The sequence below is a fragment of the Nannobrachium achirus genome (assembly GCF_963921795.1).
Source record: "Nannobrachium achirus genome assembly, chromosome: 13".
In the NCBI taxonomy this organism is placed as follows: Eukaryota; Metazoa; Chordata; class Actinopteri; order Myctophiformes; family Myctophidae; genus Nannobrachium; species Nannobrachium achirus.
In genome coordinates, this window is record NC_137833.1 from 31961708 (window position 1) to 31975164 (window position 13457).

The 13457-nt window shown below is 43.9% G+C and overlaps 1 protein-coding gene across 1 annotated transcript in view; it reads right to left on the bottom strand.

Annotated features, from left to right (window-relative positions):
- Window positions 1–13457, bottom strand: part of LOC308297267 (protein kinase C epsilon type-like) — a gene marked incomplete at its 3' end in the record, with an annotated part of 93105 nt that overhangs the window by 51627 nt on the left and 28021 nt on the right. The window contains exon 2 of the mRNA XM_080740682.1: window positions 5223–5286. Coding sequence (XP_080596808.1) covers window positions 5223–5286 — 64 coding nt within the window. The remainder of the gene's footprint in view (window positions 1–5222; window positions 5287–13457) is intronic.

Here is a 13457-nt window from a genome sequence, read left to right on the forward strand (position 1 = left end):
ATGAAACATGACATTTTCATGTAACATTGCTGCATGTAAAGTATGTCTCCCCAGACTGTTTAGAGTGCAGATATTCAACTATACATTTCAGATCCACCGCCCAACCAAACTTTATATTTAGTCGAGACTGATGTCATCAATATGATTGAGAGAGAGATTCACGGGGAAGCCAAGGCTATTATTACACGCTTTGTTTTTCTTTTTTTGAGGGGGGGTATCTGTGTAGGGAGTGCGGTGGACACCTGCCCTCTACAACAGGGGTCTTCAACAGGGTGTCCGGGACCCCTAGGGGTCCTCAGAGTTACTACAGGGGGTCCTCCAAATCTTTGTGTGATATAGGAACTTGTTTTTCCCCCCTTTCTTATATTAACCACTTGAACCCTAGTGTCCATATTAGAGAACTTTAGCCAAAAATAGCAGATCTACAAGCTCACAACGCTTCGCAGCGCGAGCTTGTAGATCGGCTATTTTGGGAAAAGAGCTTTGGAGGGGGAAAAGAGCAGACTAAGTACAGTGAAAGGACAAGTTTATTAAGTATTGACCGTTTAAGTGGTTAAATATCTGAAAACACACATTAAAATGAATCCAAAATACACCGTTGATCGTGCTGTTAAACAATGAAACTGTATCTATGAACAGATTGTGGGGGTCCCTGCTTCATCTCTCTAAACTAAGGGGTCCTTGGCCTGAAAACGTTGAAGACCCCTGGTTTACAGCATGAAAGGGCCTGTTGATGCTGAGTACCACTGACAGAGAACAGGAAGCCTGTGAGTGTGTTCTTACTGTATGTCTGCCAGCCCCTCTTTACAACACAAAGCTTTCTCTCTCTCTCTCTGCGACTGTCCGACAGGTGATTTATCTAACCCTAACCATCATGCACTGTGTGTGTGTGTGTGTGTGTGTGTGTGTGTGTGTGTGTGTGTGTGTGTGTGTGTGTGTGTGTGTGTGTGTGTGTGTGTGTGTGTGTGTGTGTGTGTGTGTGTGCGCGCGCGTGCGTGCGCACACACACACACGCGTTTGTGCGTGTGTGCTTCTCTCAGTGCTTGTTTCATAAAGCCAGACATTACAGCTTGCCAATGAACCAGCTAGGCATGACGCCTTGATGTAAGAATTATATAACTGAAATATAGTCAGTAATGTTTTCAAAATAATGTAATAAAAATGATATGTTATTTTTGCATAATTTTTAATTGCGACCGTCAGGTCGCAGTTACTATCAAAACCTCGACCAGCTGTCCGTCAGTCCGTCAGTCTGTCAGTCAGTCTGTCTGTCACACGTCACACTTTTGCCCTGCTCATATCTCCGCAACCGTTGCCCTGATCCATGCCAAATTTTGCACACACACTCCTTAACTGCCAAACCACAACCTCCACTGCATCAATTCTCATATGGCCCTCTTCTAGCGCCACCATGAGGCCGATTCTTGCAAAACACATTTTTGGACACTGCTCCTACAAATGTTGCCCTAAAATCGGTACACACTTGCTCTACACTCATGTAACCAGTAAGACTCCCTAATCGGGAGATAAGCGACCTACGGTCGCTTATCTCCACAAATAGGGCAAAAATGTGTTTTTCCAAAATCTTCCTGATCCATGTTGATGACATGAGTGTAGACATGCTGTGTAGTGATTTTCGTGATTTTAGGGCAAAATCTGTAGGAGCAGTGTCCAAAAATGTGTTTTTCAAAATCGGCCTGAAGGTGGCGCTATATGGGACAGATTGATGTTGATGGGACGAGTGTAGACATACTGTGTAGCGATTTGCGTGATGTTAGGGCAAAAACTGTAGGAGCAGTGTCCAAAAATGTGTTTTAAAAATCGGCCTGAAGGTGGCGCTAGAAGAGGGGCATGTGAGAAATGAGGGGTGGGGTCTCCGCGCTGCCTTGGCGGACAAATAGGTACGGCTCTCCCGGACGCTCCTAGCCCGAGTTACGGCATTTTATGTGAGCTGCAGTGGAGGGGGTCCTCCACTGGGGGCGCCACCACTTTTGCATCCGTTCTGGAGCACCAGGAGTGGGTGGTCCCCAGGAATTCCCCGTGAGCAGCCCCGTTGGGGTGGTCATTTGGTCATTTTTGCACATTTGGTCATTTTTTACACCTGGGGGTCCCCCAGGGACCTGGGGGTCCCTGGAGCTGCGGGGGTCCTTGGAGGTTGTAGTTTGACAGGTAAGGAGTGTGTGTGCAAAATTTGGCATGGATGGGGGCAACGGTTGTGGAGATATGAGCAGGGCAAAAGTGTGACGTGTGACGTGTGACTGACTCACCCACGGACAGCCGGTGGAGGTTTTGGTAGTAAATGCGACCTACGGTCGCAATCAACATGGATCTGTCCCATTTAGCGACACCTTCAGGCCAATTTTTTAAAACACATTTTTGGACACTACTATACAGATTTTGCCCTAAAATCACGCAAATCGCTACACAGTATGTCTACACTCATGTCATCAACATGGATCTGTCCCATATAGCGCCACCATCAGGCTGATTTTTTCAAACACATTTTTGGACACTGCTCCTACAGATTTTGCCCTAAAATCACGCAAATTGGTACACAGTATGTCTACACTCATCTCATCAACATGGATCTGTCCCATATAGCGCCACCATCAGGCCGATTTTTTCAAACACATTTTTGTACACTGCTCCGACATATTTTGTCCTGAAATCACGCTGCGACCTGACGGTCGCTTATCTCCCGATTAGGGAGTCTTACTGGTTATTAATGTGTCCGGAGACCCTGTCCATCCATGGGTGTGTCAGTCCATCCGTCTGTCAGCAGTTAAATTGTTGTCCTAATGCTTTATTTAATGTTTTATGTAAAGCATTTTGTATTGTCTTGCTGTTGAAATGTACCTTACCATGCATTACAAAAATAACTGTTGATGTGAAGCTATTAGACACGCATGACCTCTAAAACAGACAGTTTTAGAGGTCTATCGTTTCCTGTCTTACTTTCACAATAAAGTGTCTCCCGCTTACCTCCCATTGCAGCTTATTTCACGCAGGTTATTATCAACAGGAAAAAGTGTAGCTTAACCCGTGTGTTTTTGTGCAACCAAACGTGCATGGGAGAGAGAATGATGAGGGTGAGAGAGACAGAGAGAGAGAGACATTGAGAAACAGAGAGAGAGAGAGAACTGCCGTTGTTTAGGAGTAGTACTGCACTTGGTATCACACTTTTCTCCATCTGACCGTCTCTCTCCCGATTTTGCTAGCCCCGAAAACTACTGGTGCTAGTCCGGAAAATAGTGGTGCTTAAGTCCCCAAAGCCTCCGCCTAAATCCGCCACTGCTTTCGTAGTCAAATTCGATTTGCCAATTCAATGTGATGATTTGCCAATATGTCCTGTAATGGTTTAGATAACAAGCCCAGACTTGTCCCGCTCTGAGCATCGTGCTGTGATGGAAGCATGGAACAATCTTTACCTTGACATGAAACAGGGAATTGTAATCAATTTCAAATGAAATGAAGGGAAATGTGACATGGAGGTTGAGGGACAATCCAACGCTTTTAGCTTGGTTTTTCAGTTGAGTCTGGTTGTAAACTGTCTGCCATCACTACCCAATGGATTGCCCGTTTCAGGTTGACCCATGTCATCATTCAATTCAATTAAAGACGCAGTGAAATCAAAAATATGTATTTCACACTTTAAGAGCATATCTGTAGTGATAATATGGCCATACCTAACAGTGCATGCCAAAAAAGTGAAAAATGTGAGTGTTTGTGTATTATAATGAAAAATTAGAGCCCTAAGCCCAGCCCGTAATGCGTGATGACGAATATCAAGTCTATTTAATAATTCACAAGGTCAGAATGACTGACAGGTGCCTGTGTCAATCAACGTCATCTACTTCAATTTCAACTACTCCCTGCTGGTTCGCGTGGCGACAGTGTCTCATGGCAATACGATATACCGGTATACAAACCTTATTTTATTTTTAATATTTGAATATATATTAGAATATGGAATATTCGTTAACAGCTCTAGAGTGCTGTTTGGAAATATTTAGCATTTGAGGCAAATGAATGAATTGGTCCAAATGAAATGAAAGGCAAACGATATTGTACTAGCAAACCCATAGAAGTGATGCTACAGAGCAGTGCCAACCAAGGGTGCTACTGCTAATGCAAAACATTGTGCAAAGCAAAATGGACTGACCTGTATGCCAACCTCTAGTATAAAGTATTTAAAGAAGTTGGTGCCAAGCTAACCTGCCCTCAGAGCAATCAGGCCTGAGAAAAAAAGAAAAAGAAAAAACAAGAAAACTTGACCCAAAGATTCTATGTCGCCTTTCAGAGGGCAGCTCAAGTTTCTCCAGAGAGATTCAAGTTTTCAACCCCTTTTGTTATTGAGTTTTAATTCAGTTTATCCTGTCTAAATTGAGCATACCCATGCAAACACCCGAACACACATGCACGCACGTGCAAGCACACACACACACACACACACACACACACACACACACACACACACACACACACACACACACACACACACACACACACACACACACACACACACACACACACACACACACACACACACACACACACCTCCCTGAGAGTGCACATAGTGTGACACAATTCAGAAGCACTCCAGGAAAAAAATAATTAGTGCAACTGCAATGCACACAATCTATGATGCTGAGATGAGTGAGTTTCATGTCAACTACTGAGCGTGTGCCATTGTTTTATCTCTCTTGTACAGCTGTGAGTCACTCTACTCTTTCTATGTCACCCACACACACACACACACACACACACACACACACACACACACACACACACACAGAGGAAACTCTAAATGTTCATTTCCTGATGCAGTGATTACTCATGGCGGTCTAACTCCTACATTCCCTCTACTCAAAAAGAAAGTATTGATGAGAAGGGAGTGCTGGAACATATATCCTCACTTCCAATCAGTGTACACTCTTAAGAATACTGAAATGCAGAGCAAGTGGAATAAAATATAAATAAATACATTTTAAAGGGAACTGAAAAAAAGGCACCCCGGGTTATGCCTAAAATGAGTGTGCATTACTGTGCTTTCACAGTGAACTCCTCAATGAGAATGTTCAAATGGATAAATGGATAAAACACTGTAGAGGTAGATGTGACATAAAGCGAGAGTAAAGTGCCACCGCAGTGACCCTGAATCACGACCAGGTACATCAGCTGGCTTTAAATGGTTCTATTTGGCCTTGCTGCCAAGTTCTTACCTTCACTAGAGGATCCTGAAAGGTCAATAACCACGTACACCTTCCCCTCTGGTTCCAGGTCAATCTGCACACAATGAGGGAGAGATAGAAAGATATTTGAGGGGAGAGAGAAAGAGAGGGGGGGAGGACAGACAGAAAGATTAGAATCCATATTCCAAAAATAGCCGATCTACAAGCTCACAACGTGTCGCATTGTGCCGTGTTGTGAGAGATTTGGCGTAGAGGGGAAAAAGTGGACCAAGTACAGTTGTAACTCTGGTCTGTTTTACAGAGAATAAAGAACGTTTAAGTAGTTGAAGATGAATGGTGGTGCGGTCTAAATGACCTTGAATGCAACAGAAATGGAGATTTACAGAGAGATCAGCCCCTGGTGTTGCAGTAGACATAGATATCTACAGAGAGATCAGCCTGTGCATGCGCACAGTGCCCATAGTACGTAACCACACATGAACGCTATATCAGCTCATTTATACAGCTACAGTATGTGTCTGTTTATGAGTGCATTCACACCAGCATGGTGTGTGTATATATGACCGTGTGCACTGAGTTTGTGTTAGTGAAGTAAAAATGGCAAGGGTCAGGACTTGCAGAGTTTTCTACCAGCAGCAACCAGCACCACCCACGGTGTCCATATTAATCCACCCACACATGCACACACACGCACACATGCGCTCAAGCACGCACGCACGCACGCATGCACGCACGCACACACACACACACACACACACACACACACACACACACACACACACACACACACACACACACACACACACACACACACACACACACACACACACACACACACACACACACACACACACACACACACACACAGTGTGTTTATATTACTACTTGTGAGGATTATGACTGCCATTTGTAGAATGTACAGTGCAGGCCTAGGCAAAATGTAACGAATAACAACAAAAGAAATAGCCTACTTGCAGACAAAAACTGAAAAAACAACTCATGGGGTGCTACACCAGCCGATCATTTATCAAATAAACAAATCTGCATAGTGAATTTGAGATGTACGTACAGATGATTTTAAGAAAACATGCAATATAGATGCTACTCAAGACAAATACCGGTAGGAACGCCATCTCCAGTTTACTCCCAGTGTGTACTAGGGCATTAACGAAAAAGTCAACAAGTCGACTCAGTCGACTTCATTACACAAGTCGACTCCCACCAGAGAAAGTCTAAAGTCGAAGTTGAAAAAAAAAGAAAAAACTTTCTATTGTGAAAATAGCAGATCAACATGCTCACAACATGTTGATCGGCTATTTTCACAATTTCTGCCTCTATATATTTGTCAATTTGGCCAATGTTTAATTTGTCATTTTAGAGGTATTAAAAAAGTCCTTAAATTGGCACTTTAGAAATGTGAAGATACCCTCTATACACTTAAACTATGTTGGTTTGTTTACAGTTGAGTGAGAAAACAATGTTTGGAGATAGGCTCCTTTCCAGACTGTGATGCGTAGAGACAATACAAAATGTGGAACGGAGCGAACAGGCTGGAAACCAGGCTAAGAAAAGTGATCCTGCCGCCATTTTTGTTTATGTGTGCTCCAGATTTGAGACTAGTGTTACTGGAGCTGCTGCTACTGCAGACACCCGTGCCACCCCTCATCTGCTCAGACAGGCTTTGCAGGGGAAAGAACGGACACTCGGTATGGCGCCACGTAAAAAGAAACAAGCGTTTGTTCGGCGGTAAAATAGTTAATATTGATGGGCATGAAGGGGATTCTATTAGTGTGGTTTCTTTAACAGGGCATCATCTGGGAATCAGATGTAGAGGTCAGCTCCATATATGGAGATCTAGGTGATTATCCAGTCGTCTCTTTGTATGGATATCCAGGGTTTGATCTTTGATGAGGTGAAGTCTCAACAATGTGTTGTGTCACAATGTCAACAATGTGATGTCACAACAATGTGATGTCACAACAGCTATAGACTATAGGCATTGACTAAAGGTGTTACTTACTCACTCACTCACAGACATACAGACAGACAAGATGTGACGGTTTTCATAGTAAAACAATAAATCTGCTCATCCCCTCCCATATCCATGCTTCCGACTATGGCAGAAAGCAGTAGTAACTGTGTCAGCTGAATGGCCGTTAAAATGATCTACAGTATATTTGCGTAAATACATTTACGACCCACATGAAATAATACTAAAACTCACTTTGGCTGCCATAGTGTGTTGTGTGAAGTTAAAGGGAGCCAGGAAAAGGTGCCGCATTGGCGGGGGAGAGCTTTTTTTTTTAAAGAAAAACTGCTTGCTGTTGTATTTGTCCTTGTCCTTGCTAAATTGTGCATTGCACTATGTAGCTTTAAATGAAATGAGTCTGACCCTGTGTGTGTGTGTGTGTGTGTCTGTGTGTGTGTGTGTGTGTGTGTGTGTGTGTGTGTGTGTGTGTGTGTGTGTGTGTGTGTGTGTGTGTGTGTGTGTGTGTGTGTGTGTGTGTGTGTGTGTGTGTGTGCGTGTTCGTGTGCGCGCGTGTGTTCAGGACTCAGGAGAATGGATCATCTGATTATTTTTCTAATGTAATTATTTCTCTCTCATCTAATTATTTTTCTGCTTTCAGAAATCTGAGAGAGAGACTGTAGAAGAGACAGAAAGTAGGAAAGCTGAGAGGGAGACAGCATGGGAGAGACAGACTTTTGGAAAGCTGATAAGGGACACAGCACAGGGGAGACAGACTGTCGGAAGGCTGAGACAGCGTAGACTAGACACAAGAGGAACAATTATATCCAACATCCAAGCTATAATATTTTACAGTAAGTATAATAATAATAATAATCTTTATTTGTCTTCACCAGTCAAAAACAACAACACATAACCCTATAACTCAAAACAACATATCACAAAGACAAATCATGAGTTCCCCACTGTACACAGAAAGCCATCCTATCGACAGGGGCGAGGCAGTTTGTTTAGTGCAGCGATGGCAAAACTCCAGCTAAAATGAACCTTTTGCCACTTCAGGGTTCTCTATCTTTCACCCCGAAGGCATGAGGTTGAAGTAGTAGCGATACAGAGGACATATTCCTTTTTTGCTGAGCTGGATTCATGGACAGAAATGAAACCCTACGCTGTAGCGTAGCATGCCTGGATGATGTTGATGATGATGCAATGCAAGTTTTGTGTCAAAATGGAGTTTGTTGTTTTTTAATCTAATGTGTAATGACCCATTATACTGTACTCAAAAACCACCTAATTGACGTCAAGCCCATTGTGATTATAATCATGATGTCATCAGTAAATGCTGTTATGACGACTTGCTTATGGGGTCAGCTATCTGTTACACACACACACACACACGCACGCACGCACGCACGCACGCACGCACGCACGCACGCACGCACGCACGCACGCACGCACACGCACACGCACACGCACACACACACCTCCCTTCCTCTAAGGTCACAGGCCCCCATTCATCAGCTGCTTTGTGAGTGTGCTCAGACACGCAGGTGCAGTTGTCACTAAATATAGAGCTAGCTAAGGAAGGAAAAGGCCCCTCTCTCTCTGTGTGTGTGTGTGTGTGTGTGTGTGTGTGTGTGTGTGTGTGTGTGTGTGTGTGTGTGTGTGTGTGTGTGTGTGTGTGTGTGTGTGTGTGTGTGTGTGTGTCAAATCACAGCCGTGGTGATGTAGTGAGTGCAACAGCAGCAATCCCTCTCATACCATTCCCACCTTTCTATATCGATATTATGGTTAAAAGCTACTCCTACCACTTCAAATGTCACATGGTCTTCATCACGTGGTAAGAGTTAGCTTGTGTGTCTGCCATTTGAGTCTGTGTACGCCTTTGTAAGAGGAGGGGGTTACACCAAATCTGCCTGTCTTTGTTGAGCACATTCTGTATGCATACGTATTTATATTTATGCAGACAATAGTCTCTCTCTCTCTCTCCCTCTCTCTCTCTCCCTCTCTTTGAAACGCACACTCGCACACGCACACGCACACACAAACGCACAGATGAAAATTAAATTGAAGCTCTTAATTCAATTGAGCCGTTTTCTCTCTATCCGGCCTCCTGTGCTCTAATGCTTTTGTAGCATGTTGACAAAACCCATTACTAATTGTGTGTGTGTGTGTGTGTGTGTGTGTGTGTGTGTGTGTGTGTGTGTGTGTGTGTGTGTGTGTGTGTGTGTGTGTGTGTGTGTGCGTGCATGTGTGTGTGTGTTTGTGTGTTTGTGTGTGCGCGTGTGTGCGTGTGTGCGTGTGTGTGTGTGTGTGCACACGTGTGTGCACGTGTGTGTGTGTGTGTGCCTGATTTTAATGGACTGACAACAGTACTACATATCGTTGTTGTCGGGTGGAAACCATGTATGTCCAAAACCGTTAGTTTTGTATTTATCATTTTAAAAATGTTTTAAAATAGTGAAAGTAGTTGATCTACAATCACACAAATTCCTTGCATCACAAGGCGTTGAGTGCTTGTAGATCTGCTACTAGTTTTGTACTCAGTCTTGTATCATCATCATCAGCTGGGTTTTACTTAACACTTTGAGTGCCAGGGCGTCATATGACGTCAGACACGCACTTGGCAATGATGCCAGAAAATAATATTGGCGTCATATGACGCCAGATGCTTTTTTTTCATATTACAGTAGTACAGTGTTGGATCTATGCGGTAACCAAGATACAGCCCTTTTGGACGATGGGACGGTCGTCATGCATGACATCAGTGGCGTCAGTTCAGAACAAGCTAAGGTATGGCAACATGACTGGTGTCTGGTGAAGACACCAGTCATGTTGCCATACCTTAGCAACAGGCACGATGAAAAGTACATTTTTATTATTTCCCCCTGTCAAGGTATGGCAGCTGCATACCCCTGCCATACCCAATTGACGCCCCTGCATGACATCACACGCTCATGTTACCAAATAGCATGCTGGTTGGCCGGTTCCCCCCAGACACAAGGGTCTAGAGGCCCATTATACACACAACAAGAGTTCAGTGACTTTACCGTAACCGGACACACAGCAATCAGAGGGAGAGAGAGATATATTGAGAGAATGAGCTAGAATTAGTTATAAAATCATTAGATGTAGTATTATTTAGAGAGATAGAGATAGAGAGAGAGATCGGAAGGTAGAGGTTTTACCTAGGAGGAGTGGGGGAAGGGAAGGGCTAGTTTCTTTGTAGGTTGGGGGGGTTCCATTTTGTAAAAAGTTACCGGACCGTTGCTCCGCTGATCAGAGAGCAAGTCATGGCCGCACATGGAGACCAAGCAGGCAGCCGAACCATGCCCCGTGGCCGTGGACACTCAGCCCCCAGCCTCCGCCGATGGCGCGGCATGCATGCTGCCCGTGGCAGACCACCGATCGCGGCGGTTTCTCCCCGCGCCATGCCCCGTGGACAGTCTAACTCTGGACAACAAGCCCGCAGTCTCCGGCGGTGACATGCATGCTGCCCGAGGCAGACCACCGATCGGTGCGGTCTCTCCCCGCGCCCTGTAGGAAGCACTGCTGAGCTGTGATCAGCAAACCCGGTAAGCGTTACAAAGTTTATGTTCTCTACGATTCACTTTGTTCTTTACGTCTGTCTTTCAATGTTATATGAGATCAGTGCTGTGTTCTACCTATAACGCACGTACGGTATACGGCGTCTGCTGTCGGAAAATAAAAGGCAGGGGCAGGTAGGATTAGCCCAGGGGGTCGCTGGAACCTCCATAGCACCAGGGACTACCCTCCACACGCGGGCCTCTATACCTCCGTGATGGAGGAACAATAAAATATGAATGGCGTCTGCCCTCGTGAACCTTTCAAAGTAGCGTATTTGATAGGGATTATGTACTATAGCGTCTGCCCTGGCCAAACGAATAGTAGCTGATCGTATGCCCTCAAAAAAAGTCTAGAACACACCACTGTATGAGATGCATAAAGTGTGTTCCTGTGGAAATGAGCCATGAATCTGTAGGTCTACTTCTTTCTAATGCAAGCTTGTAATACATTCTTCAATCAATCAATAAGCCTGACCTGCTATTGTTTTTTTTCCACGTAGGGTGCATTTGGTAATATACAATTCAATTCAAAGGAGCTTTATTGGCATGAGAAAACATACGTTTACATTGCCAAAGCAAGTATCACAAATACAATAAAAAAAACAGTTGAAAATATACAGTTGGAGGGGGTACAGCATTGTTCAAACAGAGCTATGTTGCATTGTGTCATTTTATATATATACAGGGTACAAATAGCAGCATTATTTTCCTCATAGTACATAAAGGTATCAGCTCTGTTTCATACTGTATGTGCAGTAGGTCTAGATGTCAATCCATGGTTTGTGGTGTATGAAGTTCCTCCAACTTCTTCCAGTAAGAATACATTTCTTTATAGTTTAGTTTTTTATTGTGTGTGTATACCTAGATAGATAGTTTAGTAATACAATCTGTGTGTGTGTGTGTGTGTGTGTGTGTGTGTGTGTGTGTGTGTGTGTGTGTGTGTGTGTGTGTGTGTGTCTACAAGCACACAACGCCTCGCGGTGCGAGGCGTTGTGTGCTTGTAGATCTGCTGTTTTCACTACTTTTGTGCGACAGCCTTTGCTAAAGAACATACAAATTATACAGAAGCACGATCATTTAGTATTTTTTATTTATTTCTATCATATACAGGGCCCGTGGAGTCTGACTGGATGGAGGAAGGATGGGAGCCCGATCTGCAACCAGACCAATGACAACGCAGAGGACAGTATGATGGCGGAGATAGCGAGAGCGGAGGAGTCAGGCATAGGTCATACACACTGTAGGTTCGCTGCCTGGACCAATGTCACTCTAGGGGAGCTGAAGAACTTTCTGGGACTTCTCTTCCTCACAGCTATCGTTCACAAGCCGGAGAGCCATGCACTGGTCAAAAAACATTGCCATGCCGTACTTTCCCAGAACAATGGCAAGGAACAGGTACCAGGCCATTTTGAGGTACCTGAGGTGCACGCACGCACGCACGCAAGCACGCAAGCACGCACGCACGCACGCACGCACGCACGCACGCACGCACGCACGCACGCACGCACGCACGCACGCACGCACACACACACACACACACACACACACACACACACACACACACACACACACACACACACACACACACGGTGAACAGTACCATCTTTGACCTTGATTTGTGGTGCCTTTGACTCCTGAATGTTGGCTTGTTGAATGCCTTTTTGAGAATACAGTACTTGACTTTTATATTATTTTATTTATTCTTTACTTGCTGCACATTTATTTTATTTTACTTTTATCCAGTTATATTTTATTTTTGTGAAGTCATATTTGTGATTTTTTTTTTTTTGGAAATATTTGTAAATATTGTTGAACATAAATATGTTCATGCTGGATGCGTGAGGTACTCACCAGGGTTAGGGTTCGATGTTGCCATAAAATAAAAGGTTGACATCGCTTTTCTGACTTTTTGTCTTCCTGACCTTTTAGACCAGGTAAAAACACAGTGAATTCACAGTGCATAGTTCTATCAAAATGTAAGGCAATTTCCACCTTCTGAGTCATTTCATACTTTTTCACTTTGCCCCCTTGAAACTAGACGATGGTACAATATTTTTTTCACTTTCTTTGCAGAAAATGAAAGTAGGCATGCTATTTTTCTGTCAAGGGTACTTGTGTTCCGTTACCATTTACCAATTTGTTGCTATGGCTTCCTAAAGTTTTTTTTCTTTGAACTCAAATATCTCAGAATCTAGATTTCTGAGGTTATTGACTGGTTTGCGCAGTGTGCACTCTCGAGCACCTATCTCCAAAACCGCTCACCAAAATCACTCCAAAATTTTTTGGGTAAAAAAGAAAATCCTCTTTTACCAAATCTCCCATTTTTGTTCCGATATTCACATCGCATCATTTTCAATTTATTCTCTGGAATGGGGGCAGAAATGAATGGGCCTTGATGGTGGCATTGGCCGGGGTAGGGGGGTGGGGGGGTCTGGCAGTCAAAGTGTTAACAAGGTTTCTGTCCGACAATGACAATATCTTATTACAACATGGGCAAATTGGATCTCCTAATACAAGTTATATCCTTTTAGCATACAGTAGCTTTTTTTTACTGTACTACTCTTAACAACTTGTTAATAAAGTATTCAATCAGTTCAAACAATCAATCAAGGTTCTCTGTTGTTTAATGTAATGACAAGTAGTAAGACGCCTCAGGGGGGGCGACATGCGACCTCGCCCTAAAGGGCGAACCCGCCAATTCTTGGCCATCTG